This window comes from Bison bison, unplaced genomic scaffold (genome assembly GCF_000754665.1).
Source record: "Bison bison bison isolate TAMUID 2011002044 unplaced genomic scaffold, Bison_UMD1.0 scf7180017864299, whole genome shotgun sequence".
Taxonomy (NCBI): Eukaryota; Metazoa; Chordata; class Mammalia; order Artiodactyla; family Bovidae; genus Bison; species Bison bison.
In genome coordinates this window covers 2,306,720-2,318,268 of record NW_011494871.1, presented here as the reverse complement: position 1 = coordinate 2,318,268, position 11,549 = coordinate 2,306,720, and the positions used below count along the sequence as shown (strand labels likewise).

The window sequence follows — 11,549 nt, the reverse complement described above, 5'->3', positions numbered from 1 at the left end:
GAACCATGTCTGATCTTGCTGTGATTGGATGTCAGCTGTCTTCCTTTCGGTCAGCTCTGGAACGTGGGTGAGGGTCTCCCCCATAGGCCTGGCTGCTTGGCGCCCTTTGCTGACAGCAATTATCCCTCGATGAGTTTTCAGCAGCCTACAGCTGGGGGCCAGTGGGGACGCGGCTGTCGTCCAGCAGTATTTTAGGATAACGCTTCTGTGTTTGTGAAAACCAAACCTTGTCCCTGACATCCGTGTCACAGCACAAGGCCTTCCCTCCGCCTGCCGCCCTTGGAAGGACAGGGGTCCATTGGGAAGAGGGAGCCGGGAGAGGACAGTGCCTGGAGGAATTTGCTGTAGCAGACCACCAACTCTGCTTAACATCTGTCTATTGCCCTGAGAACAGTAGATTCTCCAGGCAGCGCCCACCCTGCAGGGTGCAGGGGACGGGTCATTCTTCTGTGCTCAGCCGCTGGACTCCTGCAGAGAGACGGGCCTGGGAAACAGGGCTTTTCACAATTAGATGGAAGGTAGAAGGGAAGAGCAGGGTCGCTTAACGACATGCCCAGACAATGATGTTAGTTTAAAGAATCAAGATGAAAGGACTAAGAGAAAGGAGTTTGTTGAAAAAAATTAAAAAGAAGCTGTTATTTTTTTTTTTTCTTTTTCTGATGGGAAAATCAGAAAACTTCAATTAAAAAAAAATACCAAAGTCAGGCAAGTCACAAATTTAAGAAATCTGTTTGAAGAGAATAAAAAGACGTCATGATGAGGAACCAGAAAAAATAAAAATGCAACTTAAGAAGCAGAACATCTTGAAAGATGGGAAAGCTATACCAGGGGTGCACTCATCACCCTTCAGCACTTAATTTTTCTCTTTTTAAGGGCATTTTTCACTATGAAGCATTTGCATACTTTGTTTCACCAAAAAAAAAAAATCATTTTAAAGGAAATGACAAAAGGCCATTTCCTCATCTGAAGTAAAACAAACCAAAATATTTAAAAATACCATACATTCTGCCTCTTTTCTGGAATTGTACAGAAAAAATTTGTAGAAAAACAGTAATTTTGCATACTTTTCCTTATTGCTGGAGCCCTCTCTGGGGGTTTGCTCCCGTTTTTTTGGCAACCCCCGTGCGCCACTTGGTTCTTCTTTTCTGCTCTGCTTCTGTCTGAAGACGGTGGGGTCTGATCTGCCTGGAGATGGGGGTGGGGTGGTTGTTCATTTGCTAAGTCAGGCCTGACTCTGGGAGCAGAGGAACTGCAGCGCGCCAGGTTCCTCTGTGCTCCACTATTTCCAGGAGTTTGCTTAAATTCCTGTCCATTGTCGGTGATGCCATCCAACCGTCTCATTCTCTGCCGCCCCCTTCTCCTTTTGCTTTCAGTCTTTCCCAGCATCAGGGTCTTTTCCAGTGAGTCAGCTCTTTGCATCAGGTGACCAAAGTATTGGAGCTTCAGTGGGGTGGGGAGTGTTTAGTAAACAGCAGAGTCTGCTCCCAAGGCTTTTTCCCTGTTGTGATGGACTGCAGTCTAGTCCACCCAAGACCCTGGGGCTGTGTCTGTCCTGGAAGACACAGGGAAGTGCTGGGGGAAAGACTTAGCTCTTAGCCAGGCGACTGCTTTCCACATCTCCGAAGTGTTGGTGATGGGCAGGGAGGCCTGGTGTGCTGCAGTCCATGGGGTCACAAAGAGTCGGACAGGACTAAGTGACTGAACTGAACTGGAAGTGTTAATGCAGAACGAGACCTGCATGTAAACCTTTCTGGCCCCAGGCAGGCTCTCCTGCAGCCTGTGTGCAGACCAGAGCCTCTGTTTTCCTGGTGTCTCCAGGGTCTAAGGGGCTGCTGGGCAGGGGGATGTGGCAGTTTTGTTGACTGCAGTGTGGAAAGCACCAGAAATGAAGGTGCTCGGACACAGGAACTGTCGGTCAGCATTTACACAACTCACTCGTGTCCTCCCATGTAAGACGAGGCTCAGCCAATCACTCCTGGAATGAGTACTGACCGTCACAGAACTTTACAGGGAAAACAAGCTCTGTGTGGACCAGAGCCAAAACAGAGGCCTGTCCCTTATTTGTTAATGAAAATCACCCCTCATCACTGTGGCTAAAACTTATTTCTTGTGGCCTTTGCTTTCATTCACTGTGGTTTCTGGGAAACGATTGATGACATTCTTATTCCAGAAAACTCTGCTGGCATTTGGTCTGCTCCCTTAGCCTAGGCGGACTGTAGCCTACTCACGGAGGAACAATGGCTGTTGTTTAGAGGCCGTCCTGTCTAGGCTGTCAGTATACAATCAAGGGTGGAGCGTGTTGCTTCTTGTGTCCTCGTTTGCCTGTCGCCAGTTACGTGGTTAAAAGTAACCCCTTACTTTGCAGTGATTACGACAACATAAAGGCAGCGTACGAGGCCATGAAGAATGTCGCCTGCCTGATCAATGAGCGGAAACGCAAGCTGGAAAGCATAGACAAGATCGCGCGGTGGCAGGTGTCCATCGTGGGCTGGGAGGCAAGTTGGAGCCCATGGCCCTCAGCACCGAACGCCCCTTCACCCCCTGCCTGTGGTCCCCTGGTGGGATGACGCACTTCACAACCTGTGATAGGTTCCCTCTGCCCGTGGCTTCCGTGGTGTGATGTTTTGATTCACGCTGTTGAAGTTAGCAGTCAGATGCTTGACCCTCCATCTCCACTGGGAAGTACTCTGAAGAGCGTCTTCAGAGTACCCAATAATCAGTTTATTGGGTACATCCTTTCTCCCTCCTGCCTGATGGTGGGCTCCATGAGGGCGGCTGGAGCGTGCCCACAGAGCAGCAGGTTGTGTGGAAGTGGGAGTGCGTGTCCCCTGTGACCTGGGCGAGAGGGATGCTCCATCTGTAAGGCAGGGGGCAGGCAGGAGAGGAGTTTCCTGCAGGGCTGGTGAGGGCTGTGTGAGGCGGTGCAGGGCAGCACTGACACACAGCCTGAGTGGTGGTCCAGCGTGCGCACACACACATATGCACACACACACACATGCACACACACACACATACACGCACGCTTTTATTTATAAAAACAACAGTGACAGCAGCTAGAGCTTGTACTTGTATTGGATTCACACATGCCTGGCTCTGGTCTAAGCTGTTTAAATATATGAACTCATTTAAGCCTCTCAACAGTCCTAGGGAGTAGGAACTATTATTACCCCATTTAACAGACGGGGAAACTGAGGCACAGAAAGGTGAGGGAGCAGAATGGGCCCCTGGCCATCACCAAGGACAAGCCCATGACGTGCAGACGACTGAGATCCAGCAGGGGGCGTCCTGCCTCTGATCAGCTGTCAGAACTCACTCTCCCCAAGCAGTGAGGAAGTGGAACTTTTTTAACTAAAGCGGGTGACAGCAGTGAGCACTGGAGAGAAATACATTTCAAGGTGCTCACATTCCCTGGGTCTCAGCCTCCTGTTCTGTGAGTGAGGAAGTTGGGGCACAGAATCCCTGCAGGCTAGTATTTCACAGTCAGGATCCTTTGCCTCCAAAAATACTGTATAACTGGGATCAAGGGAGAATAAAATGTTAAAGGCCAGTATCATAGCAAATAGCATAAAGTTATGTTGGGTTAGATCCAACTTAAATACTACAGAAGTGTGTTTTTCCTCTTGCCCTTGCACTCTGACGTCTCGGGGATCATTTGTTGTCTGAAGCTTACCAGTTTCTTGCTGGCATCGTGCCATCTGGCCTTTTGTCTCCGGGGCCCTGAGCTGGTTATGCAGGGAGCTGCTGCCTGACTCAGAAGCTGCCTGCCTGCAGCCTAAGCGCCCAGCCGCAGGGGGCCCCCGCGCTCTCAGGGTCCGTCTAGGCCCGCTGCCCTTTCGGATCCTGGTGGGGTCCCTCCACCCAGCATTTTTCACCAGGTCTCTCTGATAGAGGGACCCCTTAGGTGATACACAGGCTCGCTCACATTTTCTCATGGAGTCTAAAAGATAAGAAATTCCCCACCTGAGGAGGTTGTCAGCGAGATCTGACCAGCCTTTGGGGGCCTGCCCCACATGTGGGCCCCATGTACCTGGCCACCTGAGGAGGGTTCCTGCCAGGGTCCCCCTGTACCCCCGGCACCTGGAGGAGACCTCCCCTTGGGTGACCTCGGATGTGCTTGCACCCCTGCCCCCAGGGCCAGGACCTCCTGGAGCGCAGCTCGGAGCTGATCCACTCCGGGGAGCTGACCAGCGTCACACGGCAGGGCAAGAGCCAGCAGCGCACCTTCTTCCTGTTCGACCACCAGCTGGTGTTCTGCAAGAAGGACCTGCTGCGCAGGGACGTGCTCTACTACCGCGGCCGCGCCGACACGGATGCCGTGGAGCTGGTGGACCTGGAAGACGGCCGCGACGGCGCCCGCGGCCCAGGCCTCAGGAACGCCTTCAGGCTGGCCAGCCGCACGGGCGATGAGGTGCACCTGTTCTGCGCCAGGAAGCCCGAAGACAAGGCGCGGTGGCTGCAGGCCTTCAGGGATGAGCGCCGGCGGGTGCAGGAGGACCGGGCGCTGGGTGAGCCTGGGGCCCCGCTCACCCCCACGGGGAGGAGGCCGGGGAGCCATCCGCAGGTCCTCCTGTTCCCGAACCTACTGACGGGACCGACCGGGCAAGGTGCTGTGGGTCCAGTGTTTGTTTCACAGATGAGGAAACTGAGGTCCAGGGCCCCGCCCACTCTTAGCTTAGAGCACGGCTGGTGGAGTTTTTAACACACACCGCCACCTCCCCCCCCCACCACAGGGAGCCTGACGTCTGCTCTCCAGCTCTGCTCTGCACATCACACATGGTGCATCCACCTCACTTCCCTGTCTGTCCCGGCCCAGCAGCCCCCTCCCCGCCCCAGAGCTCAGGGCCGCTAGGGCAGCCTTGCTTCCTGCCCAGCCCCCTCCTGTCTTTCAGCTCCCACTCCCCTAGGCTGGAGCTGCCAGGCCTGGTATTTACGACACCCCAGCCCCCTACACCCAGGTCTCCAAGCCCAGCCCAGAGCTACCCCAAGGCATGGCAGGGGTCTGAGCACAGACGGCCATATGGAGACAAGGCCTGGGCCCCGGAGACGGTGGGGTGTAGGGTGGCGTCTGCAGCCCACGGGCCCCAGACCTCAGGGGCTGAGGTTGGCCCTGCTATGAGGGGAGCTTGCCTGGAAACCAGGAAGGGCTTCAGCAGCCTCCCCTGACTCACACAAGTCCACCACAGAGACTCTCACCCATGGGAGGCCTCCCAGGTCTCACCAGTCAGGCAGAGCAGTGACTGCTTCTCAGCTTTGCCCCAGTCGGGCCTGACCGTACCCCTCTTGGCACAGCCATGCTTCCCTGTAGCTGGGGCTTGGGCGACAGGGATAGGTGGACGAGCAGATGAGGGGGAGGAGTGAATGTGTCCTCCAGGGGCCGGCAGGCCTGTGGCCCGGGCACGTGTTGGGTGAGATAGCCCCCCCAGCCTTGCCTAGCCTGTTGTGTGTGTTCAATGTCTCCTACTTGGACGCATCCTGGCATCATGAACCAGGCAGGCGTGGAGAGCGGGAAGGAGGTGGAGGGCCGGGCAGGTCTGGGGCCCGGAGCCTGGAGGGGACCCTAGGGCCTGTCAGGACAGGGGTCAGGTGTGTTGAGGGGCCAAGGCCCAGGACATTCTACCTTTCCACAAGGTAGAGGGGGTCCCGGCAGTGGGTCCAGGCCGGCCAGCTGCACAGGCAGAGCCCAGGTCTCTGGCTTCAGGGTGGAGGGCCTGCCCAGAACAACACGGCCACCCGGCCCCGCTCAGCCTTGCCCTTGGCCCTTGTCCACGTGGTCTGCAGTAGGGGTGCAGGAGCCAGCACCCCTGGCTCAGGTGTCACCTCTGCTTGGGGTGAAGCCAAGCTTTCACAAGGCCTGTGGCTTGGCCTCCCCCAGCACCCTCCTTGTGGGGGGACAGTGAGGGAGGCCCTGTGTGTCTGTCCATCTGGGTTTACACAAGTGGTTGGTCTCCATGGGGTCCCGGTGTGGGAAATGGTGGTGTGCCCGTCCAGATGATAGCCCTCCTCCTTGTCTGCCCTCGTCGGCCCCTTCTGCCTCCTTAACAGTTGAGGCTCTCTGCTTTGGTTGTAGAGAGGACCTCAGGGTTAACGTGGGTTTGGTGCAAGTTTTATCCTGAAGTGTCTTCATGAGTTTTGAATATACACCACATTTGTGTCTAAATCCAGGAATGGAAATTTCAGAAAATCAGAAGAAACTCGCCATGTTAAATGCTCAAAAGGCAGCACACGGAAAGTCAAAAGGTGAGTTTCGCAGACGGTTTCATCTCCTCGGTGTGTGTCAGCGTTGGAATTAAAATGGGGAGAAATGCCCGAGGTTGTGACGTGTGACCCACTTTGAGTGGAGGAGACAAGTGTGAGTTAAAAAGAATGACAGATGAAAGCAATGAACGGTTTAAAACCACCCGCGTTTGGTTTTGAACAGACTTCAGTGCGTGCTCCCGTGTGCAGAGGCGTCTGTAAGATGGTTTAACTTGGGGCGGGGGGCTTGTAGGCCCCCAGCTCTGCCCCCTGAGCCTGCAGGGGCATGGGTGGCAAGAGAGGGATTCTCCACAGGGAAGCCAGCTGGGAGGAGCGCTAAGGTTTCCCGGGTTGCCCGGCTTGCCCCTTCCCCGAGTTCCCTCGTGTCGCTCTCTCTCTCCTGCTGGGGGACAAGGAAGGCCTGTGGCCAGAGCCCGTCTTCCAGAACCCCTGCTCTGTCCTCCTCTCATGCTGACCATCACAGTCAGCTTGTGGTCTTGTAGCTAATTTATTATACCTCAGCTCAGTTGGTAAAGAATCCGCCTGCAAGGCAGGAGACCCCGGTTAGATTCCTGGGTGGGGAAGATCCGCTGGAGAAGAAGGGATAGGCTACCCACTCCAGTGTTCTTGGGCTTCCCTTGTGGCTCAGCTGGTAAAGAATCCGCCTACAGTGTGGGCGACCTGGGTTCAATCCCTGGGTTGGGAAGACCCCTGGAGAAGGGAACGGCTACCCATTCCATTATTCGGGCCTGGAGAATTCCATAGACTGTATCATCCACTGGGTCGCAAAGAGTCGGACACGACTGAGCGACTTTGACTTCACTTCACTATCGACCCCCGGTGCGCAGGTTTAAAATTCTGGCTCTAAAGAAACAGTTCTGGTTATTTTGATGAGGCGTCGGTGCCACCAATTCTAAGCACGTTACTTGCGTTCACCCATAACCCCCACGGTGGGCACTGTACCCTCCGTCTCCGAGACTGGAAAATCGAGGCTCAGAGAAACCCAGTAACTCCTCCAGCCGGTGGTGAGCGGGCTGTGAGCGGACGACGCCGGCCTCTCACCGAGCGCGCCTCCCCGCTGCTCCCCCCACACAGCGTCCACTTCCTTCCCCGCCAGTGCCTGGCTTCCAGCTCCTTCCCGGCCTCCAGCTCCTTCCCGGCCTCCAGCTCCTTCCCGGCCTCGGGGCCTCCCGGGGCCGGCCGGGGACGGGGTTTAGGTGAGGCCTCGGAGAGGCCATCTGTGTCCAGCACACAGCATCTGAGTGGGTCTGTTGGGTGGCCGTTGGGGTCCTCCTGGGAAATGTGACTGGAGGTTGGCCAGGAAGCATGGGGGGCTCTTCCCTTTGGGCTGACCTGTGTCCTGAGTGGCTGTCCCTCTGCACCCCCACCCCAGGCTATGGCGGCTGCCCCGCGGCGCCCCCACTCCAGAGCCTGCGGCCCATCCACCAGCGCCACATCACTGTGCCCAGCAGCCTGCCGCAGCAGCAGGTGTTCGCCCTGGCTGAGCCCAAGAGGAAGCCGTCGCTCTTCTGGCACACCTTCAACAAGCTCGCCCCCTTCAGGAAGTGACGGGGCTGGGGCCCAGGGACCTGGTGCTGAGAGGCCTCCCTGGGGCTCCGCTCTAGCCAAGGACAGGACCTGGCCCCGCCTGGGGAAGCAGAGGCCCGGCTGCCCCCTCGGGCTCCTAAGTTACACTGGGCAGAGCCCCAGGAGCATCGCTGATGACGAGCTGGTCCAGGCTTGGGACAGGGCCAAGGGCGCTGTGCTCCCCGAGGAGCAGGAGGAGGAGGATTGGGTCACTGCCCTTCCTGTCTTGAAGGGGTGGGCAGTGCCAGGGCTGTCCCTCTCCTCTAATGTGGGGGAAGGGGTGCTGCAGCCTCGCAGGGGTCCCAGGGTGCCCGGCGACTTCCGAATCCACCTTTTCCATGTTTGGTGGTGGGGAGACCAGTGCGGTGTCTGCATGCAGTCCAGGGTCTGAGGTGCATAGAGACCTGTGTGCCCCAGAGACACCGAGGCTTTCAGGGAGGGGGACCTGCTGCTCCCTGTGTACACAAGTCCCCTCCTGTGCGCCACCGCCTGGGCAGAACCCACGAAACTGCTCACACACATATATTTGCAACAGAAAACCCGTTCCCCTTAGTTTGATGATAAAGTGAACGTGCAGACGCAGCAGCTCAAAAAGCACCCAGTGCCTGTCCATCTGTCCTTCCTGACCCAGCAACAGTGACACAGCCGGGCCTTCTGCTGCGAATGCAGGGGACTCCAGGGTCCCACTTCCCCCATGTTCCTCCGTTTGTCACATGAACCCAAGCAGTAGTGCCAGCCGTGTGGTGATGCACACGTCGACAGGTTTCTGAAGATGTGTTTCTTATGAAAGAGACCTGACGAAACAGATCCAGGTCCAGAGAGAGCAGTCTTCTCCAGCGAGGGCCATGTGGCAGACACCCGTCTGCAGTCATCCCCCTGCCTTTGTCTCGTCATAAATTTTGATGAAAATACTTGTAAAGGTGCCGGGGGGAGAGCCGCCCGTCCTCCTTGGGTGGGGGTCCAGTCGGGCCCTGGCGTTGTCTGCTTGAGAATCTCTCTGTGATGTTGAAAGCACGGAAGCCCCTCTTTTCTACCAGGCCCCTGCTTGAGCATCAACACACCTGTGCTGTCCTCACGGGGGATACCTGAACCTCCAGGTGTGGTCCCAGAGCCGCCCCCCCAGGGAGATGCTCCCTCTGGGCACCTCGGGCCCCGGATCCCGAATGAAGGCCCCTTCTGTGAGGGGTCTTCCCAGGAGGTGCTGTGGCTCCTCGTGTGTGTTTCCTTTTTGAATAGACGTCTCCATTCTAGTTGCATTTATATAACTGACCTTTTTTTACTAACAAGGCATAATATATTCTTCTCGTGGGGCCCCCCAGCAGAAACTGTAGGCGCTCTGTGCTAAACAGAGTTGTGTGTGTATATGGCAGTTGTGGACGGTTGGGTTGCTTGGTTGGTTGGTTGTTTTTTTAGTAAAAGAGAATTACTTTGAGGAAGTAAGGCAAATCAGTTGCTCATGTTACATTTCCAGTGAGGACTCGGCTCCAGTGCAGAAGCATCCAGCAGGCCTTCTTCTCCCCTGACCTCCCCCAGTTCCCCCAGCTCCCCCATCCCTAGAGCATGGGGACCAAGGGTTGGAGGTGCTGTTGGCAGCCCTGGTCTGTCTCCCGGCCCATCCCCGACTCCTTGCTCCCCTCTCTTCTTTCCCCTGGGGCTTCCCGATGAAGGAGCCATGAGTGCCCCAGGCTGCTCACCCCCCACCCCCCAGCCTGTCTGTACAAGCAGCGGTCACTTGGTCAGATGTCCGTCTCAGATGACTCCCGCTTGGGTTTTCAGGTGATCTGAAAAATCACTAAAATACGTTTAAAAGGATGTAGCATCCTTTGACCTCTTTAAATCTGTGTGTCTGCCTTGGGTTTATTAGCAGATGCCTGCAGAATAGATGGGCCAGGGTACTGTTTTCACATTTGCCGAACTTCCTTCTTGATTCCTTGTGTCTCCCACTTGGAGAGAAAGGGAGTCAAAACAAACAGCCTCCTGTCCAGATTGTGTATGGACTTCTCTGGAAATCTCTCTCTGTCCTACCTTTTTTCTCGTTTTAACCCTACACTGCATAGTATGGGTGGACCTGCCTCCCAGAAAGATAAAATAACATTGTGATAAATTTCACTTACTCTGTTACTCAAGTTAAGGTCTCTGCTAACTTTGTTGAGAGACCTGGGAAATGGCCTCAGGTCCGAAGCAGCATTCTCGGTTTTGATGAAGCCTAAAATGTAGAATAGTCTTTCAGTAGGTTGTGAGCTATCATAAAGCGGGATATCTCTAAAGCCCTAGCGAAGTACCATCCTTGTCTTTGGCTTGCAAACTGGAAGAAGCGGGCATGATTTGCCAGCCTCTTCCTGGGACTTGTGTGTTTGTTCTCAGCTGATCTGATCTTCACCCCACTCCCCGTCCAGTGGACGTTATGTTGTTGGAAACATCTCCGTCATCATCCCCCATCTGCCCACCCCCACCCCACTTCTGAGTATCGCCGTGCCTTTTTATTCATACTTCAGAGGCTGAGCTCCATGCCTGTTCAGAAATCTCCCAGATCCTACATCGTTGCTGTCTAGACACAGAGCAAAAGTGCGTTTAATCCAAAACCTGTTTCACAACAGAAATGTTCGATAGAAGCCCCAGCCCAGCACTTTATCAGTTGGGAATCTCTACAAGCCCAGACTGCTGGTTCTCGACGCAGGTCAACTTGGTTACCCAGCTGGGACACAGCAGCCCAACCACCTGAGCCAGGGAAGAAACTGGAGTGTGTAATGTTTGGGAGAAGAGAAACAAACGTGTCCCTCACCACTGAGTGTCAACAAGTGTGGATCCATGTGGCTTGCTGGCCAGGGATGCTGGGCACACGACAAGCTCAGACTGTCCCAAAGTTGTCCCCATAATAATCTTAACCTACAAATTGTCTTCCTATTAAAATGTCACCTGGCTAATGCTGTTCTCAGGATGTACGCAACAAAGGTGGAATCCAAGAGACTCTGAAAATAACATGTAGAAAACATCTGATCTCGGAAAAAACCTGGAACTTAAAACACTGGACGCACATTTAGTGACAACAAACTTAACATTACCTTCTTTGTTGTTTATTAGGTATCCAGCACGAATTTAGAAGATACTGTAACTGTGATTTAACAATTGGTCTATTTTTTTTTTTTTTTTTTGTAAATATCAACAGCCGTCATGTTTGACTTACTTACTTCTCAAGTCTTTCCAGGCCCTGTTCCTTCAATTCTGACTCATCAACATCAAGACGATGTTATCTGTCAAGGTCAAGTGACAGCTTCCCAACTGATGACATAGCTGTTGTCAGCTGACATATGTTGTATAGGATTGTTTGTATGACACGTATGTACTTTCTCTGAAGTTTTTGTAAAAAAAATTTTATTTACAATGTTATTTGGATGATTTCTTGTAAATGCTGTGAATCTATATTTGTTGTTTTGTATCTGTATATTAAAGTTAATTTGTCAAACTGACTGTAGTAATGCATTTGAGTGTGTGTGTGTTGCCTGGTGTGTGTGTGGGCTGTGAGTGTATTATGTATGTGTGTATGGTGTATAGGTGAGTGTATGTGGGTGTGTAGAGTATGTGTGTGTGGTGTGACTGTATATGAGTGTGCGTAGTGTGGGTATGTGTGTGGGAGGTGTGGGTGTGGGTGGTAGGGGTGTGTAGTGTATGAGTGTGTATGTAGTGTGTGTATGAGTGGGTGTGTAGTGTTTGGGTGTGTGTAGTGTATG

At 54.1% G+C, this 11,549-nt stretch overlaps 1 protein-coding gene across 2 annotated transcripts in view; it reads left to right on the top strand.

The window, feature by feature from the left end:
* Positions 1 to 11,286, top strand: part of SPATA13 (spermatogenesis associated 13) — a 59,462-nt gene extending 48,176 nt beyond the window's left edge. For both annotated transcript variants that reach the window (XM_010851204.1, XM_010851205.1), the window contains 4 exons: positions 2,366 to 2,495; positions 4,133 to 4,505; positions 6,163 to 6,237; positions 7,628 to 11,286. In XM_010851204.1, the coding sequence (XP_010849506.1) occupies positions 2,366 to 2,495; positions 4,133 to 4,505; positions 6,163 to 6,237; positions 7,628 to 7,803 (754 nt within the window). In that variant the 3' untranslated portion in view covers positions 7,804 to 11,286. The remainder of the gene's footprint in view (positions 1 to 2,365; positions 2,496 to 4,132; positions 4,506 to 6,162; positions 6,238 to 7,627) is intronic.
* The last annotated feature ends 263 nt before the right edge of the window (positions 11,287 to 11,549 follow it).